General features: G+C 49.4%; 1 protein-coding gene across 1 annotated transcript in view; it reads left to right on the top strand.

Moving 5' to 3' along the window:
* Nucleotides 1-1,858: 1,858 nt before the first annotated feature.
* The window catches only part of ACAA2 (acetyl-CoA acyltransferase 2), a 40,027-nt gene continuing 25,280 nt past the window's right edge, over nt 1,859-16,605 (top strand). The window contains exon 1 of the mRNA XM_081942568.1: nt 1,859-1,997. Coding sequence (XP_081798694.1) covers nt 1,982-1,997 — 16 coding nt within the window. The 5' untranslated portion in view covers nt 1,859-1,981. The remainder of the gene's footprint in view (nt 1,998-16,605) is intronic.

Below are 16,605 nucleotides of genomic sequence, written 5' to 3'. Positions count from 1 at the left end.
CTCAATTTTGCCCCCCAGCCCCCAGGAGCACTCTATAAGCCTTCTAAAGGATATGCATGCACTTTTTTTGGTAAAAAAAACAGGCCCGTTTTCGCAAAAAACAAACCATTTTTGAGAGGTCTGCAGAGTGCAAAACCTTTTTTTTTTAATTTGCCTCTTCAAAATCTTGGTGCGTCTTATACTGAAAAATACGGTACATTTGACAATGCATAATCCTTAGCCAGTGTATTGAAAGTGCATTCTCCTACAATTCTTAAAGGGAAATAGTGTATATAGTTTTGAAGAAATAACCATTCAAATAGGATGAACATTCCATAACAAAGACATATTTCAGATATAGTTCTGTAAAGAGTTTTTAATTTGTTGAAAATCGGTTGGGCATATTTTACAAACCTTTTGCAATCAACTGCTGACTCATGTTTTTCCATTCTAAGATTGCATTCAACAGCTAATCAATTATTTTCCAGGCAATAAAACAAATAAATAAATAAAAATTACAGGCCGTTGCACCAAGAAACATTCCTCCTCTCTCCAAGTTTTAGCATCTACCTCTTAATACTGAAATTCAGACTCATTTTACAATGTTGTGCAGATTCTCTTGTATGGCTAACAGTTAAAATTTTTAAATTGACAAATTTTGATGCAGATTCTATATAAGTCATTGTTCCTGCTTATATTTTCCTATCACGGAAATCTCCTCGTTTCCAAACACAATTCGAACAGAAGTAACTCTCCGCTGGGGAGCTAAATCCCAAATTTCCCCAAATTTTCTGAGTCATTGCTTTGAAAAATGAAAAATAATCGAACAGACTAGCTATTTAGGTGCTCAATCTGTAGCTAGTCCTGAAATCCTCAGAATATCCATTAGGTTAGGAGCGCCTAAAAGTTGTTAATGAGTTCATGCAGAGGAAGAAAAAATATTTAGAAAAAAGAAATATTTAGAAAACTGTTTAGCAAAATCACAAAAAGGCAGACCACCCCATTTATGGAGTTGCAAACAGGCGCGACCTTCACGTCTCACACATCCTCCACAGCAGGCTCCAGTCTAGGTCGTTTAATCCAGCCTTCCCCAACCTGGAGCTCCGCACATTAAGCTGCCCGTCCCATTCCCCACCGGGCTGCCCGAGAACGAGGGATGGCAGTCCCCAAACCCCGGCTCTCTTGGCCACTAGCAGCTGAGGAGGGGGGGGGGGAAACTCCGGTAGCCCGGGTCTAAGAGGCCTAACGAGCCCGCTTGGATTCAGAGGAGGCCGCGTTGCCGGGGAAACGGGGTAGTTACAGGAAGCGCCTCGGCGGAAGTTCCGCCCCTTCCTGCGCGTGGCTCCGCCCCCTTGGACAGAGGTGGCGAGAATTGCTCTCCAGATGAGCCAGGAAAGGAAGCGGGTGGCAAGGAGGCTTTCTCGGGGCGGAGCAGAGCAGGGGTCGTTGCCGTAACGTCGCCCTTAGTCTCCTCCATGCCGAGGAGCCAGACCCGCGCTCCTCCGGCCCTCCCCAGCGTCGGACTCCAAGTCCCATAATCCACAGTCAGGATTAGGCTGCAAGAGGAGTTGCCACCTGCCTTCATTCTCCGTCCTGGGATCTCTGAGCGGCTCCCCTATCCCAGCCTGGGCTGCAGACAGCCGGACTCTCTGCCCCATCATCCCCAGCCGGCATCATCCAGGTCCAGAGAGGCGTCAAAAAAAAAACCCCAGTCCCTCCAGGTCCAAGCATGCCGGCTGGGGATTATGGGATCCTGGATTCCCCGGGAATAGAATGCCCTGCCTCTCTGCATCCGTCCGCCCGTCTCTTGCCTTGCCTTACAGCCCCGCGACGGCCGGTCTTGGCCGGGCGCCGCTGGAAATGACTGCCCGGGGCGAGGAGGAGGAGTAAGAGGACGGAGGGCGGGGCGGTGGAAGGGGGCGCGGCGGGGTTGTGACTCGCCAACCGAGGACCCCAGCGTGGAAATCGGTTGGAGAGGAAGCAAAGCACCGCCGCTGCAGCCATGGCTTTGCTCAGAGGTAAGGCAGGAACCCCCTCCCCCTCTCTCCAAAAAATAATGGGGACCTTCCCCCCAATGCTCCCCTTCCTCCTCTTTGGCCTTGATTTTAGGGCAGGCCAAAGATTGCAGAGATCCCCTCCCCAGCCTCCACTCCAGCAGCTGGGAATGTACCGTGCTTCCCTTAAAGGACGCCCTTCCCCAGGCATGGAAGAGACGTTTTGTGCCCTGCAGTTGCACGACCCGTCCTCTCGCTTTATTTCGTCCCAGCTTTATCCCGCTGGATTCCCCGCGAGACGGAAAAGGGGCAAACAAATTGCAAAACTTGGGTGACGTGTTCATCCCCAGCCAAGTCTTAGTTAGGCAGGCGAGCTGGTTACTACTCCCTTCCATATATAGCTTTTGTCTTCCCCAGGGTGACTTGCTGGCACGTGGAAATAAAATAATTGATTCCCTCTTCTTCGGGCTGATTTTGTTATCCCGGGGAATGCAAAGTTAATTTGGGATTATATTCATCGAGGCTGGGAGGTAATGATTTGCAACTCAGAGTTTAGGCGAATACACTGGAGTACTGTAAAGCCAGGTGTAAGGAGTGGGTAGAGAGGCTGGTTTCCTAAGACACTTGGGAAGGTTTGCAGTTTTGTATAATGAAGGAATGAAACATTCTTCTAACTTGGAAACAAAAATCCTTTGTACTTGTTGATGATTTATATTTTAAAAAAATCTCCACAAAAATATTAACAGATTAACAGTTGGAAGGGACCTTGTAGGTCATATAGTCCAATTCCCCTGCCCAGGTAGGAGACCTTACACCATTTCTGGCAAACGGCAGTCCAATCTCTTCTTGAAAGCCTCCAGGGATGAAACTCCCACAACTTCCGAAGACAACTTCTGCTCCTTTGGTGGATTGTTCTCACTGTCAGAAAATTTCTTATTTCTAGGTTGAATCTCTCCTTGGTCAGTTTCCATCCATTTAATACAAAATATTAAATGGATATTAATATCATACCAAAGCTAAAAATATCAGGTATTTTAGTGCCTATGTTTAGCGACTTTTAGTGACTAAAAAGTCAAAGTTAATGTATAATTGTTTAAAAATCAAAATACCAATTGAGGTAGAGAAATTGTAAAAAATTATTTAAAAGCAAAGAAATTGGAGATAGTTTCAGAACTACAGATGAAATACTTGAAAGCAAGCCAAAGTCCTCCAGATGTTGCTTAACTTCCAGTAGGCTATATAATGAATGGTGACAGGTTCTCATAGATGGAGGACTTTGTCCCAACATCCCATTGCAATACCTAATGAGTATAGTGCAGCAATTTGGTAATATTGCACCTCTAGACTACTTTGAAAAATATTCTGGCAGAATTGTGTGGGTAGGAAGAAGTACAAGGAGTCCTTGACTTACAGCCATCTGAAGTTACAGTGGCACTGAAAAAAAGTAATGACTGGCCCTTGCACTTAACAACCATCATGGAATCCCCAAGATCACATGATCCAAATTCAGGTGCTTGGCAACTGGCATGTACTTAGGACAGTTGCAATGTCCTGGGGGTCTGTCTGTGTGTGTGTGTGCCCTATGATTGCTATTTACGACCTTCCGAGCAAGTTTTGGATAAGACTTTGCCTTTCTGTGTCCCTCCTTGTAATGAATTTGGTTGAGCTACTGAAGGCCAAATAAGAATGGATAGACCTAACACCAAGCTGTGAATGAGTTTTGGGCTCCTCTCTAGTCTGGCATGTCTCAGCAAGTAGCAGTATCTACCCAATCTTACCCGGGCTTAGAAGTGAAGGGTTGGGCCTGGTTAATATTTGGGCACCCGAGGTTGAAAATCACCTTTGAAGAGGCCATGGGAAACTTATTGCCTAAAAACTGCATAGTTCTGTCCATGGAATCACCAGAATCTTAGCTCAACCTGGAGGCATCTTGAACTTTAACCTTAGCATAGTCATATGGGAGACTTTTTAACAGATATAGTTTTCAATTCACCCCAAAAACTCAGGATTCAGTGCATAATTAATCAAGTAAGTATGTTAACAAACCTTGGAGACTAGCCTGATTATATGGGACGCAGTGACTCAGTGGCTAAGACAATACAATACAATAGCAGAGTTGGAAGGGACCTTGGAGGTCTTCTAGTCCAACCCCCTGCCTAGGCAGGAAACCCTATACCGTTTCAGACGAGTGGCTATCCAACATCTTCTTAAAGACTTCCAGTGTTGGGGCATTCACAAGACGCTGAGCAGTTTGACGGTTCTAATCCCTAGCACCACATAACGGAGTGAGCTCCCATTGTCTCAGCTCTGCCAACCTAGCAGTTTGAAAGCATGTAAAAATGCAAAGAGAAAAATAGGGACCACCTTTGATGGGAAGGTAACAGTGTTCCGTGCGCCTTCGGTGTTTAGTCATACCAGACACATGACCACGGAGACGTCTTCGGATAACGCTGGCTCTTCTGCTTTGAAACGGAGATGAGCACCGCCCCCTAGAGTTGGGAACGACTAGCAAATATGTGCAAGGGGAACTTTTACCTTTAGCCTGACTATAGTTAGCGTTCTTTGTTTTGAGAAAGAGATATATAGATAGTCCTCAGCTTATGACTGGTTGCTTAATAACCATTCAGAGTTATAAAGGACTTTTTAAAAAAAACTTACAACCTAGATTCGAAGTTCTGCCTATTCATGCATGATCATGTGACCACATTCTGGGCATTCAGCCACCGCCTTCTCCATTTACATTTTGCACTATGGGATGTTTGCAGCATCCCATAGTATTGCAATATTTTTTTCTGTTAAACAGAATGTGCTAGGGCTTTTGCCTTGACCCAATACCGCTTTTCTTACTATCCTGTCCAATGCTACTTTAAGAAGGAAGAAATGCCTTCTTAAGTTCTACGATAGAGAATGAAAGCCTTTCCACAGCTTAACAGAAAGCTGGGTCTCTCAGACTTCAGATATTTATGGCTCTCAGACTTTAAACTTATGAACAAATATTAGCCGTATCACCTAACCTTTGGAAGCAAACTAGGTTTTGAAAGTGAGATGAATACAGATGAGCTGGGTTAAGGCATGTTAGGAGCTAGGAAGAAGCTAGGAAATGGCATATTTTGGCATCTTCACAATTTTGCAAGGTCCCTTCCAACTCTCTTACAATACAATACAATAGCAGAGTTGGAAGGGACCTTGGAGGTCTTCTAGTCCAACCCCCTGCCTAGGCAGGAAAACCCTGTACCGTTTCAGACAAATGGCTATCCAACATCTTCTTAAAGACTTCCAGTGTTGGGGCATTCACAACTTCTGGAGGCAAGCTGTTCCACTGATTAATTGTTCTCACTGTCAGGAAATTTCTCCTCAGTTCTAAGTTGCTTCTCTCCTTGATTAGTTTCCACGCATTGCTTCTGGTTCTACCCTCAGGTGCCTTGGAAAATCTTATTCTATTTCTGTCTACAAATATATACATAGGTTTAAACCGAAGTAGTACTTTATTTTTCTGCCAATCAGGAAAACAAGGTCTCCCTTATATTTTCCTACCCCTTCTCTTTGGCATTTCCCCCCTTTAATGATTAGGGGCTAGTAAATCTAAGCTAGTTAATACCTGAACTCCTTAAATATTTATACTTGTGAATGGAATGGCTAGCGATTAATCTTTTTCTCCTAATCTCCTGTGCATTTTTTCTTAACCACGCTCCAAAATTAAATCTGATAATATCTACTGTGTTTTACGGTGTTGAGAACTTACTATTCTAGAGACGGTTGGTCCTCACAATAGTCACATGTTTTGTGGGCTTTTGAGGGAAAAGTGGGTTAAAATGCTTTCTGAGGTACATTATTTAGGAAAGGATAGTTCCAGTAGCTTGAAATTGAGAAGGGTGTTGTTAATAACAATTAGGTAATTTGGACTGACAGGGATGTCATTAAGTATCATGACTGTGTTTTATTTCTCAGTCTGACACTTCTGCATTAACTATACTCCTGAGGTTGGAGGAATGGGACTCTTCTGCTGAAATTTTTAGTATCCGATTATGCAGAAAACCTCACACAATCTAACGGGGGTCTCCAAACTTGGCAACTTTTAAGACTTATGGACTTCAACTCCCAGAATTCCCTAACCACCACTGACTAGGGAATTCTGGGAGCTAACGTCCACAAGTCTTAAAGTCACCAAGTTTGGAGACCCTTGCAATGTATAACATCAGATTGGTAGAACAATGGTTCTCAACCTGTGGGTCGGGACCCATTTGGGGGTCGAATGACCCTTTCACAGGGGTCGCCTAAGACCATCGGAAAACACATGTTTTCGATGGTCTTAGGAACCAACACCAATTTTATGGTTGGGGGTCACCACAACATGTGGAACTGTATTAAAGGGTCGTGGCATTGGGAAGGTTGAGAACAACTGGTCTAGAAAGTCAGAAAATCAAAAGGATTATACGTATAGATAGACCTGATTTATGACCATTATTGAGCCTGGAGTTACGGTTATAAATCGTGTTGGTTGTTAAAGAGGCCTGGTTGACCTGATTTTAATAACATTTTATTCTGGCAATCGTTAAAATGAATGCCGGAGTCCTTAAGCAAAGCCATTGCTCACAATTGGTGTCTTTCCCTCTGAAATTGAAAGTAAATGCTACTTCCTGGGAAAACATACTGTAAATCTCAGTCATGTGACCACAAGACACTGCAAACTGTTACAAATGTGTGCTGGTTGACAGTCACACAAAATGTGACCGTATAACTATAAGGGAAAAGGGACGTGGTGGCTCAGTGGCTAAGACACTGAGCTTGTCGATCAGAAGGTCGGCAGTTCGGCGGTTCGAATCCCTAGCGCCGCATAACGGAGTGAGCTCCTGTTACTTGTCTCAGCTACTGCCAACCTAGCAGTTCAAAAGCACGTAAAAATGCAAGTAGAAAAATAGAGAAAACCTTTGGTGGGAAGGTAATAGCGTTCCGTGCGCCTTCAGCATTTAGTCATGCCGGCCACATGACCACGGAGACTCTTCGGACAGCGCTGGCTCTTCGGCTTTGAAACGGAGATGAGCACTGCCCCCTAGAGTCAGGAACGACTAGCACATATGTGCAAGGGAAACCTTTACCTTTAAGTTTAAGGGAGGCCAACTTTGAATCCAGATCATAAGTACCTTTTGGAGGTCTGTAGTAACTTGGAGCAGTCACTAAGCGATGACAACCTGTATTCAAAGATGAAAACCAAACCTATTCACAAAATGATTGATGCATTCCTTTAACCCAGAGGGAGGGAGGGAGGGAGGTGCATAGAATTGCAGCCTCTCTGCTTTGTCATCCCATGTCTCTTTAAAGATTTTCCCTACACTAAAAGAATGGGGCCCAGGGTCAATTCTTGCAAAGTTGGGAAGATTACATAACTGACAAAGCCAGAAAAAGCCATTTGGACCTTTGATTGCAGAGACTTCTTCAAAAATGCATCTCCTGCAGTTATTAACCAGCTGAACAATTTACAATGAAAGAAGCAATTGCTCTAGTTATCAGACTTAAAGCTTTTGAGGATTTAAAGTTTAATACCAAGATCTTAAATTATGCTGTGTAAGCAGTTGTGCAACCAGTGCAGATCTTTCAGTAAAGATATTAAGCAACCCCTCTACCATATACTAGTTAAGAGCCTTATAATTCAGTAAAAAGTTTCTGGAATATTCAGAAGCTGGTTCCTTACTTTGATCTGCCTAACGCGTGTATTACCTTATTAGTCATTTTGATTAGTTCTAATTAAGTTGCCTGCCTTTATTATTTGTGCTATACTTCTAAAATAACTCCCATATTCCTCAGTTAGCTCAGCCGGAAGGAACACTGATCAAAATACCCTGTTGATGTGGGATTGATAGGTTTCCTTTTCAAAAAGCATGGAAAAATAGTGACCACAAACGCTGCCCATTTAGAATAGCAAGGTTTAAGAAGACAGCTTGAAGTGTTAAAATTTAAATATATTGAGGAACTACCATATTTTTCGAACTATAAGATGCACCGGTGTATAAGACACACCAAGATTTTGAAGAGGTAAGTAAGGGGAAAAAAAGTTGTCCTCCCCAGCCCTCAGGAGCACTCTGCAGGCTTCAGCAGGGTTGGGGGGAAGGTAAAAATGCCCGCTTTTTTCACCGAAATGGCATTTTTCCCTTCCCCCAGCTCTGCTGAAGCCTGCAGGGTGCTTCTGGGGGGTGGGGGAAGGCAAAAACACCCCTGTTTTTCCGAAAAACGGCCCATTTTCCACCAATTTTTCACAAAAATGGGATAGGGGTTGGGCTTCGGGAGGCCAAAAATGGCTGTATTCGATCTATAAGACGCATGGTTGGGCCACGAGGGTGGTTTACCCCTCGTGGAAATGTGCCCACCGGGTTTCCGTGCATTCCATCAGCCTCGGGCCCTGGGTAAGGGTGGTGGGGTGGCGGTAGTTATACGGGAATGTCTAGAGCCGAGGGAGTTCACTGTACCTCAGATACCCGGATGTGAGTCCCTTGGTGTGAAATGGGGCCCAGGGAGGCAGTGGGGCTTGCTGATTGTATACTTGGCACCTCGCTATGCGTCAGCAGCCCTGCCTGAGCTCCTCGAGCTGATCTCAGAGACGGCAGTTGAGACCCCCAAGCTTGTGGTTATGGGGGATTTCAACTTGCCGTCAACGGGGGAAGCATCTGAGGTAGCTCGGGAGTTCATGGCTTCCATGACAGCCATGGACCTGACCCAATTAATTCAGGACCCCAAACACGAAGGTGGCCACATTCTGGACCTTGTTTTTGTATCTGAACAGTGGACGAGTGATCTGGGAAGAGGGGATGTAACCATTACCCCCCTGTCATGGTCAGATCACTCATGTCTCCGGCTGGACTTCCCTGGCGCTACCCCCCACCGCGAGGAGGCGGAACCAAACTGTCCAAGTTGGTACCGCCCCAGGCGCCTGATGGAACCGGATAGGTTCCAGACGGAGTTTGGGCCATTCCCTGTAGCCCTGACCCGCTCTCGCTCCGGGGAACCTAGTGGCCGCCTGGAATAGGGCGGCCGCTGGGGCCCTGGACCGAGTTGCGCCTTTGCGGCCTCTCCTGCGGCGACGACCCACCCGGGCTCCTTGGTTTACTGAGGACCTGAGGGTGATGAAGCGCCATAGGAGACGCCTAGAGGGCAGGTGGAGGTCCTCACGCTCCGAATCTGACCGAACACAGGTAAGAGCCTATTCACGGACTTACCTTGTGGCATTAAGAGTGGCCAAACGCAGACATTGCGCCACTCTTATTGCGTCCGCCGATAACCGCCCTGCCGCCCTGTTTCGGGTGACCCGCTCTCTCTTATCACAGAGGACGCGGGAAGCCCCTTTACAGGGCAGAGCAGAGGAGTTTGGGGAATATCTGCAGGACAAAATCGCTCAGATCCGGAGCGGATGGGCCCCCTTCAGTGGACCAGAGGAGCCGCCAACAGTGAGTCTTGTGAGACCATTCTGGGAGGAGTTTGATTCTGTTGCCCCCGAGGATTTGGATAGGTTGTGTGGACGGCTGCGACCGACCACATGTTTAATGGACCCGTGTCCCTCCTGGTTGGTACTGGCATCCTGGGAAGTGACACGAGGCTGGCTACTGGGCTTGGTGAACGCCTCTTTGAGCGAGGGGTCCTTGCCTGCCGCCTTGAAAGAGGCGGTGGTGAGGCCCTTACTCAAGAGGCCTTCCCTTGACCCGATGGAGCTAGCTAATTATCGTCCAGTCTCCAACCTTCCCTTTTTGGCGAAGGTTGTAGAGAATGTGGTGGCACAGCAGTTTCCACGACACCTTGAGGAATCCGAATATCTAGACCCACGCCAGTCCGGCTTCCGGCCCGGACACAGCATGGAGACGGCCTTGGTCGCGTTGGTCGATGATCTCTGGAGGGCCAGAGATAGGGGTTGTTCCTCTATCCTGGTCCTATTAGATCTCTCGGCGGCTTTTGATACCATCGACCATGGTATCCTATTGCGCCGGCTGGGGGGGATGGGAGTTGGAGGCACCGTTCTGCGGTGGTTTGGCTCCTACCTCTCTGACCGGATGCAATGTGTGTTGGCAGGGGGGCAGAGGTCGACCCTGAGGTCACTCACTTGTGGGGTGCCTCAGGGGTCGGTCCTCTCGCCCCTCCTGTTCAATGCATATGTGAAGCCGCTGGGGGAGATCATCCGTGGTTTTGGGGTGGAATATCATCTGTACGCTGATGATACGCAGCTGTACATTTCCACCCCAGACCACCCCAATGAGGCTGTCGAGGTGATGACCCGGTGTTTGGAAGCCGTCGGGGTCTGGATGGGGGACAACAGACTCAAGCTCAACCCCTCCAAGACCGAGTGGCTGTGGCTACCGGCACCCCGGTTCAGTCAGTTGATTCCATCACTGACCATAGGGGGCGAGCAATTGCCCCCTGTGGAGCCGGCGCGCAATTTGGGCGTCCTCCTAGATGCCCGGCTGTCAATGGATGACCATGTGGCAGCCGTGGCAAGGGGGGCGTTCCACCAGGTTCGCCTGGTGCGCCAATTGCACCCCCTACTGGACCGGGATGCCCTACGCACGGTCACTCATGCACTGGTGACGTCTCGGCTGGACTACTGCAATGCCCTCTACATGGGGCTTCCCTTGGGACGCGCTCGAAGACTGCAGCTAGTCCAGAACGCAGCCGCGCGGGCTATTATGGGGAGTACTAGGTACTCCCATGTAACACCGCTCCTGCGCGAGCTGCACTGGCTGCCTGTGGTCTTTCGAGTGCGTTTCAAGGTGTTAATTACCATCTTTAAAGCGCTCCATGGCTCAGGACCTAGGTACTTGCGGGATCGCATCCTACCACACACTTCCCTGCGACCGATTCGCTCTCACAGGGAAGGACTTCTCCGGGTGCCGTCCACTAAGCAATGCCAACGGGCGGCGCCTAGGAGTAGAGCCTTCTCTGTGATGGGCCCAACCCTCTGGAATGACCTCCCCCCCGATATCAGAACCACCACCGACTTCCGCTCCTTTCGACAAAAACTGAAGACTCACCTGTTCCGTTTAGCCGGCCTGGCCCATTTATAGTTTTATTCTACCTCCTGGCAGATATTTTAATTGGGTATTTTTAGGGTATTTAAATATTGCTTTTAACTACTTTACTTCAGATATGTACAGTTTCTTATTGCCTCCTCTTTGTGTTTGTATTTTCTATTTATTGATGTGTTTTTATTTGACTGTACACCGCCCCGAGTCCCTTTGGGGAGAGGGGGCGGTATAAAAATCTAAATAAAAGTAAAGTAAAGCACCAACATTTCCACAGTCTTTTTTTTGGGGGGGGGGGGGAAAGGTGCATCTTATACTTCGAAAAATACGGTAGTTGTTTTGGAAGAATACGACCAACTGATCACTGGCATCTTATTAAATAATGAGTATATTTGGTTCCTCTGATCTGTGTTGGCGAGGGAAGAAGGGGGGGTCAGAACAGACATCCTTGGCCTATTGTATACAGGTAGTTCTCCATAGCGCTGCTTGGAGAGTCCAAGGAAGGAAGGAAGGAAGGAAGGGTTAACACAGCCTGTTTGCCCATGGACTGAGTAGATTTTTCCCCTCTGGCCACGCCTCCTTTGCCTCTTCTGGCTCAGTTTTAAAAACTCAGTCCGCCCGATAGGACGAGTTTTGGGGAACCCTCAGCTTTGAGTAAATAGACTGGGTTCTCCAATAGTATTTTTAGAGTTTTTTTATGTATCAATATTAGGTTGTTATTAGGATTTTCCCCCAGATTTTACTATTTTGACTTTTTATTTTCCCTTTCTATTTTTTACCAAGAAGAGGATTTCCAAAAGTAAGGCTGAGGCAGCGATCGGTTCCACAGCTGCTTAGTCGCAGCTGGGGGAACAAGCGAGGCCGCTCGTCCGGCGTCTGCTGGCGAGCGCAGGGAGGGACGGCAATCCCCGTGTTTCCCTGGTCGCTTTGGAGAGGAGGCTTTTAAAAAAAGCCCTTGCCTTTCCAAACGGCGTCTTTTGCCGATCGGGAGAGCGGCGGCCATTTTGAAAAGCGCTGCTTTGGCGCGCTTTTCGGCTGCAGCCAATAGGAAGCGCCTGGACCTTAAGTGAGGCTTTTGGCGCGCAGAAGAGCCGGCGGCCATTTTTTGGGAGCATTTTACCCACCGGAAAGCAGCAGCAAGCAGCAGAGCCTCTCCGCCTCAAACAGACAGCCGCAGAGGATTGCGAGGGCTTGCCTGGGTCTCCAGCAAGCCTGAAGTTCCCCAGACACCTAAGGGGAAGCAGCAAGGAGTGTTCTGGTGCCTGATCCAGCCTCCCATCTGAGTCTGCAGACGCTTCTGGAGCCGTCGGGCCAGCGTCCACTGCCCTTCCCTCAGCAGCGACCTCTTCGACTCAAGATCAACCAAGGATGGCTGATGAAGGTTTGGAGCGAAGGGAGGAGCTGGCAGGGCCATCTGCAAAGTGCAGTAGGCCAGATCCCTCAGGCCAAGGGAGAAAGGGAAACAAGGGCGCTGGGGGAAAGCTTCCCACTCTTCAGCTGGGAGCAAGGCCCCCAAAATTCAAGGGGACAAGGGGCAGGACTCCCTAAAGGACAAGTCTGCTAGGCCCCAGGTTCCCTCTGCACCCTTACCAAGTGAGGCTGGGCCAGTTCCTTCCCCACCCATTCAGAGGGAGATAGAGCAGGGGGAGGAAATGGGAGATAGATCCCCATCCTTCTGTGATAGGGATTCCTTGTCAGGATCCCCTGCAGCCTCTCTGGGCTACCCAGGTTCTCCTAGCTCTTCAGTCAGGGAGGACATCCCCTCTTTTCAATGTTGTTTTCATGCAGAGGATCAGAGAGATCCTCCTAGGGGTGCCAGGGGTCAGGCCTATGACCAATCCAGGCCTGTAGAGGACAAGGGCCCAGCTATGTCAGCAGAAATGAGGGATCTCATCACGCAGGCTATTTCCCAGGGTGTGGTAGAAGCCATGAGGCTACAGGAAGGCAGGGGTGGCAAGGCCTCTAGGCCTGTTCGCCCCCTGGGGGAAAAGAGGACCAGAGTCCTCGATTCCCCGGGCACTTCTATCACCACAGAGGTGTCTACGTGGGAGGAGGAGACTGCTGAGGACTTTGCTCTCTCGGAGGATGAGGATATGCCTCCAGACAAGCCCTCCTTCACAGGCCTCTTTAAGCCATCCTTATTCAAGGCCATTTTACACAAGGCCAGAGCCTCTACTGAGCTTGGTGCCAAACCTAAGGACAAGGAAGTCCCCTCTACTTCCCAGGACCTCATGGCAGGGCTGTTCAGCGAAACAACCCCTGACCCAGAACTGATACCAGTCCCTGACATGTTCATGGAGGTTATTCAGCGCCAATGGGCACAACCAGGTACCCTGGCCAACCCCAGTGGCGCAGAAAATCAATGTACCCCCTAGAACCTAGACTGGAGGATGTATTGAAACCTCCAGAGGTGGATGCCCCTGTGGTCTCTCTGACCTCTAATTCTAATCTCCCGGCCGAGCTATTAGAAGGGTTAAAGGCAGAGGATAAGAGGGCAGAAAAGGCTTGTCTCAAAACGCACCAGGCGGCTGCCTGGGCGATCAAAACATCCACTTCTGCCTCGTTCTTCACGAGGGCATCTCTATTATGGCTGCGCCAACTCAGATCTCAGCCCCCATCTGAAGCATCTTGTTGGCGACATGATCTTAACAAGATCATTACGGCTGTGGAATATGCCTCTGATGCATCCCTGCATGCAGCGAAATTCGCCTCCAGAGCACTAGCGTCTAACATCACTTCTCGCCGCCTGCTTTGGCTCCGGCACTGGCAGGCAGACATGAAGGCGAAGTGGAAGCTGGCTTCAGCTCCATTCAAAGGGGACAACCTCTTTGGGGATTCCCTAGAGAAATTCCTAATTGAGACTAAGGATAAGAGGAAGATTCTCCCTTCCACCTTCAGGAAGCATGACAGGAAAGGTCAGGGCTCGTTCAGGAAACAGGCCTTTCGGGCACAGGAAGGTGCCCAGGCCTCCACCTCTTCCTATTCCTCCCAGAGACAGTTTAACCAGGCCTCTGACAGGTCCCAGGAACGAAACAACTTTTCTTCCAGGGGCAGACAATCCAATCAAGGGTCCTTTCGGAAGCCCTTTCATGGGGGCTCCCACAACCGTCAGTTTAGACGTGGGAAGTGACCGTCTGGGGTCTCCTCCCATCGGGGGCCGCCTGCAATTCTATGCAGACCGTTGGGAGGAAACAACCTCGGACAAGTGGGTCTTAAACACCATCAGGAGGGGTCTAACCTTGGAGTTTCTATCCTTCCCTCCGCGAACCTTTGTTCGCTGCCCACTATCCAAGAACCCTGTAAAGAGGGCTCTCATGCAGGCAGAGATAGATCATCTTCTGCAGATCAACGCAATAGAGTCAGTTCCTCCAGAACAGGAAGGGAGGGGGTTCTACTCCATTCTCTTCCTGGTCCCCAAGAGTTCAGGGGGGTGGAGGGCCATTTTAGATCTGAAGCGCCTAAACAGACATCTGGCCTACAAGCGCTTCAAAATGCAGTCTCTTCAGTCGATCCTAAGCTGCATGCGACAAGGGGATCTGCTCACCTCCATCGATCTCAAGGAGGCGTATCTGCATGTGCCCATCCATCCCGCGCACAGGAAGTTCCTGCGCTTGTGTTACAATGGAAAGCACTTCCAATACAGGGCGCTTCCGTTCAGACTTTCTTCTGCACCCAGAACGTTCACGAAGCTTCTTGCAGCTGTGGCGGCCCACCTGCGCAAGCTTCCAGTCCGCCTGGAGTGCTATCTGGACGACATCATCATCCACTCAAGGACTCATCAGCAAGCGGTGAGAGATGTAAACATCACAGTACACACCTTACAGGACCACGGTTTTTCCGTAAACATGGAAAAAAGCAACTTGACTCCTGCCACACGCATACAACACCTGGGCGCCATAATAGATTCAGTATCTTGCCAGGTGTCCCTGTCTCCGGAAAGAATCCGCAACCTCAGGAGCAGAATCCGGTTGTGTCGCAGGAACAGGTCCTGGCAGGTAGTGCAGCTATCCCAACTGTTAGGGATCATGATTTCTTGCCTCAACATAGTTCCCTGGGCACGTCTTCATGCAAGGGAACTGCAATGGTTCTTGCTTCCAATGCAAAGAGCAAAGATCAGCAACTCCACCAGGAAAGTTCGCATCCCACCAAGAGTGACTCGGTCTCTGAGTTGGTGGCAGTCTCGAGCAGTGGAGAAGGGTTGCCTATTCAGAGAACCCGACAGGATCGTGGTAACGACCGACGCCAGTCTCTACGGTTGGGGGGGCGCATTGCCAAGGTCAGTTGGCGCAAGGCAGGTGGTCCAGCGCGGAGGCAGCCCGGAGCATCAATTGGCTAGAACTCAGGGCAGCCCGGCTTGCGCTGAGGAGATTTGCAGAACAGCTGAAGGGGCACCACGTTCTGCTACTGACCGACAATGTGGCCACAAAGGCTCACGTGAACCGGCAAGGAGGGACCCACTCCAAAAGACTCATGTCAGAGGCGGAGGCCATAGGACGATGGGCAGAGATCCACTTAGCGTCGCTGAGGGCGGATCACATCTCCGGAACCAGCAACGTGAGTGCGGATTGGTTGAGCCGTCAGACCATCGACAACTCGGAGTGGCAACTTCATCCGGACCTGTTCGCACAGGTGGTAAGGAGGTTTGGTCTCCCACAGGTCGACCTGTTTGCCACGGCGGCAAACACACAGCTCCAGCGGTTCTTCTCCCGCTACAAGTCAGCACAAGCGGAGGGGACGGATGCCCTGAGGTCCAGCTGGCCTCCAGGTCTTCTTTACGTGTTTCCGCCCCTCCCTCTGATCCCGGAGGTGATCTACAAGCTGCTGAAGGAGGGGGCGGAGCTCATTCTGGTGGCTCCACATTGGCCCAGGAGATCCTGGTTCGCGGACCTGATCGATCTGTCTGTGGAACAACCGTGGAAAATTCCTCCAGACCAGGTATCCTTGCGTCAGGGGGCCATCAACCATCCAGAGCCCCAATGGTTGCAGTTAGCCGTCTGGCACTTGAGGGGCAGCTTCTGAAAGACCAGAGCCTCTCAGACAACGTCATTAAAACTATCCAAGCTTCCAGACGTCCGGCCACTACTCGCATTTACGACGCGACTTGGGCTGCCTTTTCTTCCTGGTGCAACCAACGGGACATTGACAGTGTGGAAGCGTCCATCCCTCAGTTATTGGACTTCCTACAAGAGGGCTTGGACAAAGGACTGGCGCCAGCCACTCTCAGGCGCCAGGTTGCTGCATTATCCACCATCTTAGCCAGACACCAACTTCAATCCCTGAGTCCTCAGGTCAAGAGCTTTTTCAATCCTCAGGTCAAGAGCTTTTTGAAGGGGGCCTACAACATTCGACCCCAGGTGGTGCACAGGTACCCGACCTGGAACCTACCCTTTGTCCTGCAGGCATTGACAGCGGCTCCCTTCGAACCTTTGAGGAAGGTCTCTCTTCGACATCTGACTCTTAAGACTGCCTTCCTCATAGCCATTACTTCAGCCAGAAGGGTATCTGAGATTGCGGCCTTCTCGGCCAAGGAAGAACTGTGCATCATTCACCCAGACAGGGTCATCCTACGGTTAGACCCCGCCTTCATGCCGAAGGTGAATTCTCATTTTCACAGGTCTCAGGAGGTTATCCTC

Source organism: Natrix helvetica (assembly GCF_964273705.1).
Source record: "Natrix helvetica genome assembly, chromosome: 2".
Taxonomy (NCBI): Eukaryota; Metazoa; Chordata; class Lepidosauria; order Squamata; family Natricidae; genus Natrix; species Natrix helvetica.
This window is presented reverse-complemented; position numbering and strand designations above follow the sequence as displayed.